Below are 14,689 nucleotides of genomic sequence, written 5' to 3' on the forward strand. Positions count from 1 at the left end.
AAAGCCAGGGAGTTATCCGAGCTAGTCAGGAACCTCCTAAAACCAGGAAAAGTGTCAGTGCATCATTGCACAAGAGTCCTGGGAAAAATGGTGGCTTATTACGAAGCGATTCCATTCGGCAGATTCCACGCAATAACTTTTCAGTGGGATCTGCTGGACAAATGGTCCGGATCGCATTTTCAGATGCATCAGCGGATAACCCTATCTCCAAGGACAAGGGTGTCTCTCCTGTGGTGGTTACAGAGTGCTCATCTTCTAGAGGGCCGCAGATTCGGCATTCAGGATTGGATGCTGGTGACCACGGAGGCCAGCCTGAGAGGCTGGGGAGCAGTCACACAGGGAAAAAATTTCCAGGGAGTGTGATCAAGTCTGGAGATTTTTCTCCACATAAATATACTGGAGCTAAGGGCAATTTACAATGCTCTAAGCTTAGCAAGACCTCTGCTTCAAGGTCAGCCGGTATTGATCCAGTGGGACAACATCACGGCAGTCGCCCACGTAAACAGACAGGGCGGCACAAGAAGCAGGAGGGCAATGGCAGAAACTGCAAGGATTTTTCGCTGGGCGGAAAATCATGTGATAGCACTGTCAGCAGTGTTCATTCCGGGAGTGGACAACTGGGAAGCAGACTTCCTCAGCAGGCACAACCTCCACCCGGGAGAGTGGGGACTTCATCGGGAAGTCTTCCACATGATTGTGAACCGTTGGAAAAGACCAAAGGTGGACATGATGGCGTCCCGCCTGAACAAAAAACTGGACAAGTATTGCGCCAGGTCAAAAGACCCTCAGGCAATAGCTGTGGACGTTCTGGTAACACCGTGGGTGTACCAGTCGGTGTATGTCTTCCCTCCTCTGCTTCTCATACCCAAGGTATTGAGAATTATAAGACGTAGAGGAGTAAGAACTATACTCGTGGCTCCGGATTGGCCAAGAAGGACTTGGTACCCGGAACTTCAAGAGATGCTCACAGAGGACTCATGGCCTCTGCCGCTAAGAAGGGACTTGCTTCAGCAAGTACCATGTCTGTTCCAAGACTTACCGTGGCTGCGTTTGACGGCATGGCGGTTGAACGCCAGATCCTAAGGGAAAAAGGCATTCCGGAAGAGGTCATTCCTACCCTGGTCAAAGCCAGGAAGGAGGTGACCGCACAACATTATCACCACATGTGGCGAAAATATGTTGCGTGGTGTGAGGTCAGGAAGGCCCCATGAAGAAATTTCAACTCGGTCGTTTCCTGCATTTCCTGCAAACAGGAGTGTCTATGGGCCTCAAATTGGGGTCCATTAAGGTTCAAATTTCGGCCCTGTCGATTTTCTTCCAGAAAGAATTGGCTTCAGTTCCTGAAGTCCAGAAGTTTGTCAAGGGAGTACTGCATATACAACCCCCTTTTGTGCCTCCAGTGGCACTGTGGGATCTCAACGTAGTTCTGGGATTCCTAAAATCACATTGGTTTAAACCGCTCAAATCTGTGGATTTGAAATATCTCACAGGGAAAGTGACCATGCTGTTGGCCCTGGCCTCGGCCAGGCGAGTGTCAGAATTGGCGGCGTTTGTCTCAAAAAAGCCCATATCTGATTGTCCATTCGGACAGGGCAGAGCTGCGGACTCATCCCCAGTTTCTCCCTAAGGTGGTGTCAGTGTTTCACCCGAACCAGCTTATTGTGGTACCTGCGGCTACTAGGGACTTGGAGGACTCCAAGTTGCTAGATGTTGTCAGGGCCCTGAAAATATAGTTTCCAGGACGGCTGGAGTCAGGAAAACTGACTTGCTGTTATCCTGTATGCACCCAACAAACTGGGTGCTCTTGCTTCTAAGCAGACGATTGCTAGTTGGATGTGTAGCACAATTCAGCTTGCACATTCTGTGGCAGGCCTGCCACAGCCAAAATATGTAAATGCCCATTCCACAAGGAAGGTGGGCTCATCTTGGGCGGCTGCCCGAGGGGTCTCGGCTTTACAACTTTGCCGAGCTGATACTTGGTCAGGGGCACACCCTGACTGAGGAGGACCTGGAGTTCTCTCATTCGGTGCTGCAGAGTCATCCGCACTCTCCCGCCCGTTTGGGAGCTTTGGCATAATCCCCATGGTCCTGACGGAGTCCCCAGCATCCACTTAGGACGTCAGAGAAAATAAGAATTTACTTACCGATAATTCTATTTCTCGTAGTCCGTAGTGGATGCTGGGCGCCCATCCCAAGTGCGGATTGTCTGCAATACTTGTACATAGTTATTGTTACAAAAATCGGGTTATTATTGTTGTGAGCCATCTTTTCAGATGCTCCGCTGTTATCATGCTGTTAACTGGGTTCAGATCACAGGTTGTACAGTGTGATTGGTGTGGCTGGTATGAGTCTTACCCGGGATTCAAAATCCTTCCTTATTGTGTACGCTCGTCCGGGCACAGTATCCTAACTGAGGCTTGGAGGAGGGTCATAGGGGGAGGAGCCAGTGCACACCACCTGATCCTAAAGCTTTTACTTTTGTGCCCTGTCTCCTGCGGAGCCGCTAATCCCCATGGTCCTGACGGAGTCCCCAGCATCCACTACGGACTACGAGAAATAGAATTATCGGTAAGTAAATTCTTATTATCTGTGGTCCACCAGTGTTGCCTTTGCTTTCAAGGGAACTGGCTTAGGCTGGGGCCACACAGTGCGTTTTAGCGGACCTGCTCTGCAGGAAAGAGCCATCACATGGGCTCCTATCCGGCCGTCCACACATATGCACCGCCGTACCCTTTGGACCCAACCGCAGCATGCTGCAGTTAAGCCGTATGACAGGTTGAAAACACTATGGGGCAGATGTATTAACCTGGAGAAGGCATAAGGAAGTGATAAACCAGTGATGTGTGCAAGGTGATAAAGGCACCAGCCAATCAGATCCTAACTGGTAATTTACATATTGGAGCTGATTGGCTGGTGCCTTTATCACCTTGCACATATCACTGGTTTATCACTTCCTTATGCCTTCTCTAGGTTAATACATCTGCCCCCATGTGTGGTCCAAGCATTATAGTGCTAGGCAGTGCTCCACAGGATTGTGCAGATCATAAAGAGGCCCAAATTGTTATTAGCCCCATTGATTTCCATGGTGTTTCTGGACTTCTGTTTCGCCTTTTCATGACAAAGTGTTTCTCCTACAGATGTGTCTTCATACATCTAGCCTCAATACGCCGTGCACCGCAAGGTGCCTGGTGTGAGTGAGCCTGCAGTTTCTGGGCAGCTCTGCTAATGCTGGGTGATTTTGGTATTTTTTGCCGAAATTGTATCTTAATCGCATCGCTACGTGTAAGACACACAAGCAGACTCTGTTGATTTAAAATGATATGCAGCATGCCACATATCATTTTAATCAGTATTCGGAAATGCGCTCAGGACTAGGCATGTAGAAGCACACATCTGTACCTTCAAGCCATTTGCTTTGTACAGGATCTAAAATCCTCATTTAAGACCAGCCCATACACTCCCATCAATACCATATTAGTGTATTGACCTTAGAAAGAGTGCCCTAAACACAGTCCTCCAATCACTTTATGTAAAGTGCATTTCCCCTGTAGTGGAACTAGTCTGTCATAAACGTCCTCACCATTTATCTCACAGGGTGGATTACTTTCTGAGTTGGTGAATGGATATCGCCTATCTTATGATCTGGGACTTCTCAGATCCTGTGTGGACAGTGTCTCTTGAGATAGTAATTTTCATTGTTCACCATGTTTGGGATACTTGGTTTGCTCAGAAGTCCAATACCCATGTATATGTTATGGAACTCGTCATTCTAGTAGGCCCTAAACATATGGACATTTCTTGGTAAGGACCAAGCTGTTTTGGTGTAGATGTACAATTCTACTATGGTGACTTACCTAAAACATTAAGTAGTAGTACCCAGGCCAATAGGGAAGCATCTTGCAGAATGCTTTGTTCCAACCAGATCACTGACCTACATACTTTGGGTGGACAACTGGGAAGGCAGACTGTTCAAGCATGCCTAAACTGAAGCAAGTAGACCTTGTACAGGTCTGAATCCCTGGAAGTAGATCTGTTTGCATATACAACTAATAAACAAAAATCCTTATTTATGCACGTGTTTCTGTAACTGTTTTATTTAGTCCAAATTTTCTACTTCTTTAAGCTGAATCTTCAGTTTTGTTGATTTCTTGATCAGTCTTTTTCGACTCCTCCCTCTTCAGCCAGACCTTCTGTTTTGGGGTGCTATTTAATAGCCTTTGACTTGCCTCTTGAAGCAATGATACTTAAGAATAATAGTCTTGCAGACCCTGTGATTGAGGCCATGCAGCAGCACTTACGAATTTTCTCTTCCCTTGATCTATTATATGTTTGGAAATTGAACATGGTCTGTTATGATTTTTTTTCTTTTCTTGAGACCTTTCATATTTGTTACATTTCCTTCAGTGGGGTCAGGGGAAAAAAATGTCTTTCTCTTACGTCCTATCCTGTAGGACGTAACAGAACTAAGCCGGCGTCCCGGTTAGCGGGTCGCCGGCCATTATGGCGGCATGAGGGTACGGAGACTCACGGCTTCTAACCGGGGCGGATTGCGTCTACAGTCTCAGTACACTGTACACAGTACCCACACTGGCAAACAAAGCTTTAAAACAAATGACCTCAGCCAGTATAAAAAAAGCGGGAAGACTGCACGCCATGGAAGGGGCAGGGCTTCACTATGAGCGGATCCAGCAGCTCACCAGTGCCTTTTTCCCTCTGCAGTGGACACAACTCTGACTGACCTGGACACGCAGCTCCTCCGGTGTGACTCCAGATTACCTCAGCCATATCAGGGGGTCATAGCAGGGAGGGGAGCTATTATTAGTGTACTAAGTCCCCAATCTGGGTACTTAGTCTGCGACCCGGCTATGTTTGGCATTAGCAATAAGGGCACGGTGTGCTGGCAAATACCTCTGTGTCTCCATGGAAGGGCTCCTGGTGGGTTAATTGTGCTTTTAACCTTTCCTGTGTGTGCGGTCACATTTACAATATCTCAGGCAAAGAGTGTGTTTCATGCACGGCAGAGTGTTCCTCTTCCCCAGGGAGCTCACTACTATGTACTTAGTGTAGTGCACCTTCTCAGGCTAGCGTGGCTGGATTACCTCAAAGGAATGATTTCCAATATCTCTAATAAATTGTTCCAGAATGAGACGCAATACTTAAAACAGTCTGTGGATGAGATTATGAACAGAGACTCAGTCCCAAAACAAGTGTCCCAGTCCCTTGCCATTTGTCCACAAAAACGAACTCTGGCCCATATCCTGCAGTCTGACTCTGACGCTGAAGGGGTCAGACATGGAGGTGGATTCAGAAGGGGGGGACGCTGCTATGTCACAGGGAATAGAGGCTCTTAAGGGGGGTACTCACTGAGCGATAATCTAAGCAATCTGACTAGATTGCTTAGATTTTAAGCATGATCGCTCCGTGTGTACACCCCACAGTGATAGCGATGCACAGCCCCGAGCATCGCTATCGCTGGTGCTAGATTGGCCTGCCATGCAGGCCAATCTAGCAGGTCGCTCATTTCACCCGCTGGGTGAAATGAGCGGCTCCCCCCGCACGCTCAGCACACATCGCGCTGTGCTGAGCGGTGGGAGAGATGTGTGTTGAGCGAACCGCTCAGCACACATCTCTCCCACATTGGCCCGTGAATACGGGCCTTTATAGAAGCTATCAGAGATGTACTACAAATTCCTGATAAGGTGACAGAGTAGTGTGAGGAATCTTATTTTAATGAAAAAAATAAGTCCTCAGTCACTTTTCCTGTGTCAAAGGAATTGAATGCCCTGTTTGAAGAACTGTGGGTTAATCCTGATAAGAAATTTCAAATCCCTTAAAGGTTACTCTCATCTTTTCCTTTTCCTCCTGGGGATAAGAAAAAATGGGAAAGTCCACCGATAGTGGATGCATCTGTGTCCAGGTTGTCACGGAAGATTGTGTTACCCGTCCCTGGTGCAGCCTCCCTGAAAGACAAAGCTGATCGTAAGATTGAGACTACTCTCAAATCCTTGTACACAGCTGCTGGGGTGGCTCAGATACCCACTATAGCATGTGCGTGGATTACTAAAGCCATTGCTAAATAGTTGGGTATCCTTATTGAAGGGTTGGATTCCTTATCTAGGTGGGAGATTGTGTTACTCCTGCAACATATACAGGACTCTGCGAACTTTATGGTGGAAGCCATAAAAGAAGTAGGTTTGCTTAATGCACGCACCACTACTGGCGTAACCATAAGCAGGGGCTTATGGTTACGCCAGTGGACTGTGGAAGGGATACCCTTCACAAGAGAGGCCTTATTTGGAGATGAACTGGACAAATGGATCTCCAAAGCTACTGCGGGTAAGTCCACATATCTTCCTTCTGCAGCTTCCCCAACCAGGAAGACCTACTCAGGACCTACCCTACAGTCCTTCAGACTGCCATGTTTAAGGGCAAAGTCAGAGGATCTTCTACTGCCAGCAGAGGTGCTAGAGGTAAACCACGCAAACCAGCAACTGCCGGTTCTCAGGAACAGAGCTCCATTTCTGCTTCCTCATAGCCTTCTGCATGGCGGTGGACCGCGAGGCCTGGAAGACTGGCAGGTGGGAGCCTGACTAAAAAATTTCAGTCACATCTGTACAACATCTTGCCAGGATCCCTGGGTCATATATCTTATTTCTCAGGGCTACAGACTGGAGTTTCAGGAGCTCCCACCTCACAGATTCTTCAAATCAGGCTTACCAGTTTCACAAGAGGCAAGTATAACCTTACAGGATGCAATTCAAAAACTGGTACAGACTTAGGTCATTGTTCCAGTTCCACCTCATCTGCAAATGAAGGGGTACTATTCCAACTTGTTTGTAGTACCGAAACCTGACAGTTCGGTAAGGACGATTTTGAATCTAAAATCGTTGAACCCGTACTTTCGAGTGTTGATATTCAAGATGAAGTCTCTGAGAGTGGTGATCTCTGTTCTGGAGGAGGGGGAATTCCTAGTGTCTCTGGATATCAAGGATGCGTACCTTCACATTCCGATCTGGCTGCCTCACCAGGCTTATCTACGCTTTGCACTACAGGACTGTTACTACCAGTTCCCTGCCATTTGGTCTCTCCACGGCACCGCGCGGTGTTCACCAAGGTGATGGCAGAGATTATGTTTCACCTTTGCAAGCAGGGAGTGAACATAATTCCGTACCTGGACGATCTTCTGATAAAGGCACCGTCCAGGGAAAGGTTGTTGGACAGCATTGGTCTCACAACCAAACTACTCCTGGATCACGGGTGGATTCTAAATCTCCCGAAATCTCACTTAGAGCCAACTCGGAGGCTCCCATTTCTAGGAATTATACTGGACATAGAGTCGCAGAAAGTTTTTCATCCGTTGGAAAAGGCATAGGTAATCCAGTCGATGGTTTGGGATGTCCTGAAGCCAGCCCGGATATCGTGCATCTATGCGATCGCCTTCTGAGGAAAATGGGGGCCTCTTACGAGGTGCTTCAGTACAGAAGGTTTCATGCGAGGCCCTTCCAGCTGGATCTGTTGGACAAGTGGTCCGGATCATATCTTCACATGCACCAGAGGATCCGTCTGTCACCAAAGGCCAGGATCTCCCTTCTGTGGTGGCTACAGACTTCTCACCTGATCGAGGGCCGACGGTTTGGGATTCAGAATTGGATTCTGCTAACCACAGACGCAAGCCTCAGAGGTTGGGGAGCGGTCACCCAGGGGGTGCAGTTTCAAGGAAGATGGTCAAGTCAGGAAGTCGTCCTTCCAATCAACATTCTGCAGGCCTCATATCTTCTTCAAGATCGTGCCTTTCAGGTTCAGTCGGACAATAAGATGGCAGTAACGTACATAAACCGACAGGGTGGAACGAAAAGCAGAATAGCAATGTCAGAGGTATCAAGAATTCTCCTTTGGGCAGAAAAACACGCCGTGGCATTGTCGGCGGTCTTCATTCCGGGAGTAGACAACTGGAAAGCAGACTTCCTCAGCAGACACGACCTGCACCCGGGGGAGTGGGGCCTTCATCTGCAGGTGTTCAGGTGCTTGACACATTGATGGGGATGTCCACAAATCGATATGATGGCCTCTCGTCTCAACAAGAAGCTCAAGCGGTATTGTTCCAGGTCGAGAGACCCACAGGCAGTGGCGGTGGACGCTCTGATGACTCCATCGGTCTATCAGATGGTGTTCCCTCCACTTCCGCTGATCCCAAGAATTCTGAAAAGAATAAAAAGGGAAAAAGTTCAAGCAATTCTCATTGCTCCAGACTGGCCAAGATGGCTTGGTACGCGGACCTTCTGGAGATGCTCCTGGAAGATCCGTGGCCTCTATCTCTTTGCAAGGATCTCCTGCAACAGGGGCCGTTGGTCTATCAAGACTTAACACGGTTACGTTTAACAGCATGGAAGTTGAACGGCTGATTCTAGCCATCCCGACTATGATCCAAGCCAGGAAGGGGGTAAGGTCTAAACATTACCACCGTATTTGGAAGAAATACGTCTCTTGGTGTGAGAGCAGAAAATATTCTGCGATGGAATTTTATCTGTGACGTTTCCTGCTTTTTCTGCAGCCGGGTGTGGCTGTGGGCCTACACCTGGGCTCCATAAAAGTCTAGATTTCAGCTTTGTCCTTTTTCTTTCAGAAATAATTGGCGTCTCTTCCTGAGGTCCAGATGTTCTTGAAAGGGGTTCTGCACATCCAGCCTCCCTTTGTGCCTCCCCGGCACTTTGGGACCTCCAATTTGGTGCTGAAGTTCCTCCAATCAGACTGGTTTGAACCGTTACAGGGCGTAAAACATCTTACGTGGAAAACCGTCACACTATTGGCCTTGGCTTTAGCAAGACGTGTGTCGAAGCTGAGGGCGTTGTCTCACAAGAGCCCCCATTTAATCTTCCACGAGGACAGAGCTGAACTCGGGACTCGTCAGCAATTTCTTCCTAAAGTGGTGTCTGTGTTTCACATCAACCAACCTATTATGGTTCCGGTTGTTACTGACACCTCTGTTACTTCAAAGTCTTTGGATGTTGTGAGGGCTTTTAAGGTGTATGTGAAGAGAACAGCTCGTCACAGGAAATCGGACTCGCTGTTTGTTCTTTATGATCCCAATAAGATTGGGTGTCCTGCAGTTAATTGCACGCTGGATAAGGCTCGCTATCCAGCATGCTTATTCCACGGCAGGATTGCCGGTTCCAAAATCTGTACAGGCCCACTCGACTAGGTCAGTGAGTTCTTCTTGGGAACCTGCCTGCTGTGTCTTGGCCTTACAGCTCTGCCGAGCAGCTGCTTGGTCAGGTTCGCACACGTTTGCTGCGCTGTATAAGAAACTGTTAATATATAAATAAATGCTTATTCCACGGCAGGTTGCCGTGTCTAAAATCTGTACAGGCCCACTCTACTAGATCGGTGGGTTCTTCCTGGGCGGCTGCCCGGGGTGTCTCGGCTTTACAGCTCTGCCGAGCAGCTACTTGGTCAGGTTCGAACACATTTGCAAAGTTCTATAAGTTCGATACCTTGGCCTCTGAGGACCTTCAGTTTGGTCAATCCGTTCTGGAGGACCCTCAGCACTCTCCCACCCGGTTTGGGAGCTTTGGTACTTCCCCCATGGTACTAAATAGATTGCCAGTATCCTCTAGGAGGTAAGATAAAATAAGATTTTAATTACCTACCGGTAAATCCTTTTCTCTTAGTCTGTAGAGGATACTGGGCGCCCGCCCGGTGCTTAGTTCGTCCTGCACTGTTACTTGGTTAAGTATTGTTGTTTGTTTCAGCTGTTGCTATTCCTGTTCCAAGTTTGGTTAGCATGGCTTTCCTCTTGTTTGTGTGTGTTGGTTCGGAATCTCACCACTATCCTTTTATAGCCTTCTCTCAAAGGGGTCGATTCAATTCACCGACAGTTGAATAGCACCGGGAATTAGCTCCCGCCGCTATTTAATTCAGCTCAAGTTAAGTCGGCGAATGCCCGTTCTCTCGGACTTAACAGGTTGATTTGTTGGGAGAACGGGCATTCTCCGACTTAACTCCCCGCGGCGATGCTGATTCTCGACAGAATCGGCCTCGCGCCGACTGATCGGCAGCACTTTTGTCTGATTTCCTCTCTCATCCCCCCGGGGGTGAGAGAAGTATTCCCAACAATTGACTGTCACTTGGCGCTGTATTGAATAGCGCCGGGAGCTAATTCCCGGTGCTATTCAACTGTCGGTGAATTGAATCGACCCCAAAGTATGTCTGTCTCCTCAGGCACAGTTTCCTAGACTAAGTCTGGTAGGAGGGGCATAGAGGAAGGAGTCAGCCCAAGCCTCCCAGTGGACCCGTCTATACCCCATGGTACTAAATGGATCCCCAGTATCCGCTACGAGAAAAGGATTTACCGGTAGGTAATTAAAATCCTATTTTCTATGCGTCTCCTCATTATGCAAGTCCCTGCCCTGTCTGTTTTGTTTAAGAACCAATTTGTGCTACTTTCTAATGTTACTGTTTTTACAAGAGTGCCAATTGTAGGACACTTTTCTATTTTCCTTGCTCTTTCGAAGGCTTAAACCTGCTTCTTATGATCCATAAGGCCTTTTCTATCAAGCCCTGTGAATTCTGATCCCTTGTGTTTTCTCACTTGTAGGGTAATTTTGCACATATTTATTATATTGGCTAGGTGGGTCTCTAAACTGGCTGTTGTTTCCAGTATGTCTCCTTGTGCCCTCAAACTAGTGATTACAATGAGGCAAAACTTCACACCTTTGGCATGGTGCATAGTTTCCAAGACAGTCTGTCCAGGATTCAAGCGTTCTCCCTATGGATCAGATGGCAATCCTGCGGGCCTATTCTGTGGTGGGGATTCTGATCCAGTATAGATGGTGGGGGGGGGGGTGTTATCTGGCTTTTCATTTTGCTGGTCTATGTATCATGCTGCTGGAAACATAATACAGTTAACTGCATTAAAATATACTACTAATAGGAGCCAGTTTAAGTTTGATAATTTGTTTAAAAAGTTAACCATTCCTGTATAAATTGAAATATAATGAAAATGGTAAAATGTCGCTAGTAAGTGAGGCAGCATGTTTGGGCATGGTGTGTGTACAAAAAAAAAAAAAAAAAGGCACTAAAAGTGTACCATGATGTGTAAAACGTGACTGCAAGAATGGAGTACGTGGGTTGCTATAAAAACTGATGTTGGGCACTGAGGAAACGAATGGGACATTTAGGTATAGGACAATAGTGGAGTGAGTTTGAGCAGTGAGTAACAAATCAGACTATGTGGAATAGAGGGATATGAGACAGATGTCTTGAAGATTGACCGGTGAAAATGGTGATAGCACAACAGGGAGCACTAGGCCAGTGAGAAGAGATTGGTATAAAATTTGTATGAAAGGGGATGGTAGGAAAGGTGTAGCTGAAGCATGGGTGACAGGACGAGCAGTGACAGTGAGAGAATTGAAGGGAAGCGCTGTACAGTTAGATAAGGTTGACCGGCATGTAGTTTGGACAGTGTGACAGCTAATGGGTAGACTGAATATTTATAGTCCGCTAGATTCATGCTCATAGTACTGTTTATTTTTTGCCCCTTTTCCAATCTGGAAATGACAAGTTGGTAACATTTTCTGAGCAGTAGTCTCTTTGGGATGTCTCTCGCTTGCACCAAACTTCCGGATTTAAATTTTATTACATGCTGGACAAAGTCTGAGAAGCATCCAGTTAGTGACAGATATTCTGCCTGTTCCCTACAGTGCATGTTTCCCAGCACCACCGGAGTACAGGGCCCACGAGTAGCTTTCTTTTCTATTCTATGAATTGCCTGACATGAAAGCTGGACAACAGTGATAGGATTACTTTGTCTCCTCAACAAACCACACTGCTATGTGTTTCAGGATGAGATCTCGGTGAGTGAAGACAAGCCGGATATGAATGACAGCACATGGGTAGATAAGTCGGGGAGCCCCAGTGAAGAAGAGAAGATGAGGAGCCCTCGGAATGTGCCAGGCCCCGAGGATGGTGAGTGATATAAATACAGACATACATACATACATACATACATACATACATACATACATACATACATATGTAGTGCTGGTATAGTATACTGTATCCCACCTCCACAAGCCCCTGACAGATGGCTGTGGCTTGTTAGTTAATTTGGAGACTTAAGGGTTACACGTGTCAGGAATGTGCACAAGGAAGAGGTCAGGGTTACCAAGGGGTGTGTTGCATCTGGATGAGCTGGATTGTAAAAGGTAAATAGACATATTCCAATTTAGGTCAAAGATCGTTTCTATGGAGTTTGGGCCAGCCTACATTTCAGTTGAGATAGTGTACTGTGAAGGAAGAGTGCACAGGGTGTCAAATTGACAAATTGTGAGGAATATATTATGGTGATACAATAAGAGAGCTGCTTATCAGCTATGGGATTAGTGAGAGAGTTTTGCTTTTTGATCGTAGTAATAGAAGGACGGTATTGCTTATATTCTGTGGTAATAAGAAGAGAGCACGGCTTGTGTACTGTAGTAGAGAGTACTAGTATACTGTGGTGGAAGGGGGGTCTATGTACTAAGGTTTGGAGATTGATAAAGTACCAACCTATCCACATCTAACTGCCATGTTATAGACTGTGGGGTCGATTCAGTTTAGCGTGCTGTTAACTCCGCCAGGATTTCTGCTTGCACCCATCAGGAACTGCGAACAGAAATCCAACAAAACTAGAACTGCAATGCTGTTTTGTGCCTTAGCGCGGCAACAAACAGTATCGCAGCTGGGCACTTAAGTTGGAGAATGCCCGTTCTCATGACTAAACACCCGGATTAAGGCACCAGTACCTGTATTCTTTTGACCTAACAGCATGCTGAATTGAATTGACCCCTGTGTTTGTTTGAAAAAAAAATGACAGGAGCTGATTGGTTGGTTGTTTTATCTCTCTCCAAAACATTTGTCTCAAAGAGCTGCTGTATTGATAGGAAGATAGTGTAGCTTGTATAGTATAGTGGTAGGAAGTGGGCACAATTGTATGCTGTAGTGACAGGAAGAGAGCACTGCTTGTTTACTGTGGTGGTAGGAATAGAGTGCTGCTTGAATTCTATGGTGATAGGAAGAGAGCTTATACTGTGGTTGTAGAAAAAGAGTGCTGCTTGGATGTTGTGGTAGTAGGAAAAGAGCACTATTTGTATGCTGTAGTGATAGTAAGTGAGCACTGCTTGCATACTATAGTGGAAAGAAGAGAGCGCTGCTTGTGTACTGTAAGGGTAGTCAGAGTGTGCTGATTGTAGACTGGTGGTAGTAGTGGAGATCGCTGCTTGTATGAGGTAGTGCTAGGAAGAGAGCGCGCTGATTGTATACAGTAGTGGAAGAGAGCGCTGTTTGTATGATGTGCATGTAGGAAGAGATCACTGCTTGTATGTTGTGGTAGTAAGTGATCGCTGCTTGTATGCTGTGGTGGTAGGAGGTGATCGCTGCTTGAATGCTGTATTAGTAGGAAGAGAGCGCTGTTTGAGCTGTGGTGGTAAGAAGTGATCGCTGCTTGTATGCTGTGGTGGTAGGAAGTGATCGCTGCTTGTATGCTGTGGTGGTAGGAAGTGATCACTGCTTGTATGCTGTGGTGGTGGGAAGTGATCGCTGCTTGTATGCTGTGGTGGTAGGAAGTGATCACTGCTTGTATGCTGTGGTGGTAGGAAGTCATTGCTGCTTGTATGCTGTGGTGGTAGGAAGTGATCGCCGCTTGTATGCTGTGATGGTAGAAAGTGAGTGCTGTGGTGGTAGGAAGTGATCACTGCTTGTATGCTGTGGTGGTAGGAAGTCATTGCTGCTTGTATGCTGTGGTGGTAGGAAGTGATCGCCGCTTGTATGCTGTGATGGTAGAAAGTGAGTGCTGTGGTGGTAGGAAGTCATTGCTGCTTGTATGCTATGGTAGTAGGAAGTTATTGCTGCTTGCATGCTGTGGTGGTAGGAGGTGATCGCTGCTTGTATGCTGTGGTGGTAGGAGGTGATCGCTGCTTGAATGCTGTATTAGTAGGAAGAGAGCCCTTTTTTAGCTGTGGTGGCAGGAAGTGATCGCTGCTTGTATGCTGTGGTGGTAGGAAGTGATCACTACTTGTATGCTGTGGTGGTGGGGAAAGAGCGCTGCTTGTATGCTGTGGTGGTAGGAAGTGAGCACTGAGTGCTGCGTTGGTAAGAAGTCATTGCTTCTTGTATGCTGTGGTAGTAGGAAGTTATTACTGCTTGTATGCCGTAGTGGTAGTAAGTGATTACTGGTTGTATGCTGTGGTGGTTAGAAAAGAGTGCTGCTTGTATGCTGTGGGGGTAGGAAGTCATTGCTGCTTGTATGCTGTGGTGGTAGGAAGCAGAGGTGTCACCGGTGCACACCCTTGGTATGCCAGCACGCTAGGGGCACGTTCGCGGGAAAAAGGGGGCATGGTAGGAAGTGAGCGCTGAGTGCTGTGGTGGTAGGAAGTCATTGCTGCTTGTATGCTGTGGTAGTAGGAAGTTATTGCTGCTTATATGCTGTGGTGGTAGGAAGTCATTCCTGCTTGTATGCTGTGGTGCTAGAAAGTGATTGCTGCTTGTATGCTGTGGTGGTAGGAAGTGATCGCCGCTTGTATGCTGTGATGGTAGAAAGTGAGTGGTGTGGTGGTAGGAAGTCATTGCTACTTGTATGCTATGGTAGTAGGAAGTTATTGCTGCTTATATGCTGTGGTGGTAGGAAGTCATTGCAGCTTGTATGCTGTGGTGG

The 14,689-nt window shown here is 47.1% G+C and overlaps 1 protein-coding gene across 3 annotated transcripts in view; it reads left to right on the forward strand.

The window, feature by feature from the left end:
* The window catches only part of NOL4L (nucleolar protein 4 like), a 119,033-nt gene that overhangs the window by 19,775 nt on the left and 84,569 nt on the right, over positions 1-14,689 (forward strand). For 2 of the 3 annotated variants that reach the window (XM_063959067.1, XM_063959065.1), the window contains exon 2: positions 11,841-11,964. In XM_063959067.1, the coding sequence (XP_063815137.1) occupies positions 11,874-11,964 (91 nt within the window). In that variant the 5' untranslated portion in view covers positions 11,841-11,873. Of the gene's footprint in view, positions 1-11,840; positions 11,965-14,689 lie in introns of those variants that run through there. The other variant, XM_063959070.1, reaches the window with a different exon arrangement.

Source organism: Pseudophryne corroboree, chromosome 3, assembly GCF_028390025.1.
Source record: "Pseudophryne corroboree isolate aPseCor3 chromosome 3, aPseCor3.hap2, whole genome shotgun sequence".
NCBI lineage: Eukaryota > Metazoa > Chordata > Amphibia > Anura > Myobatrachidae > Pseudophryne > Pseudophryne corroboree.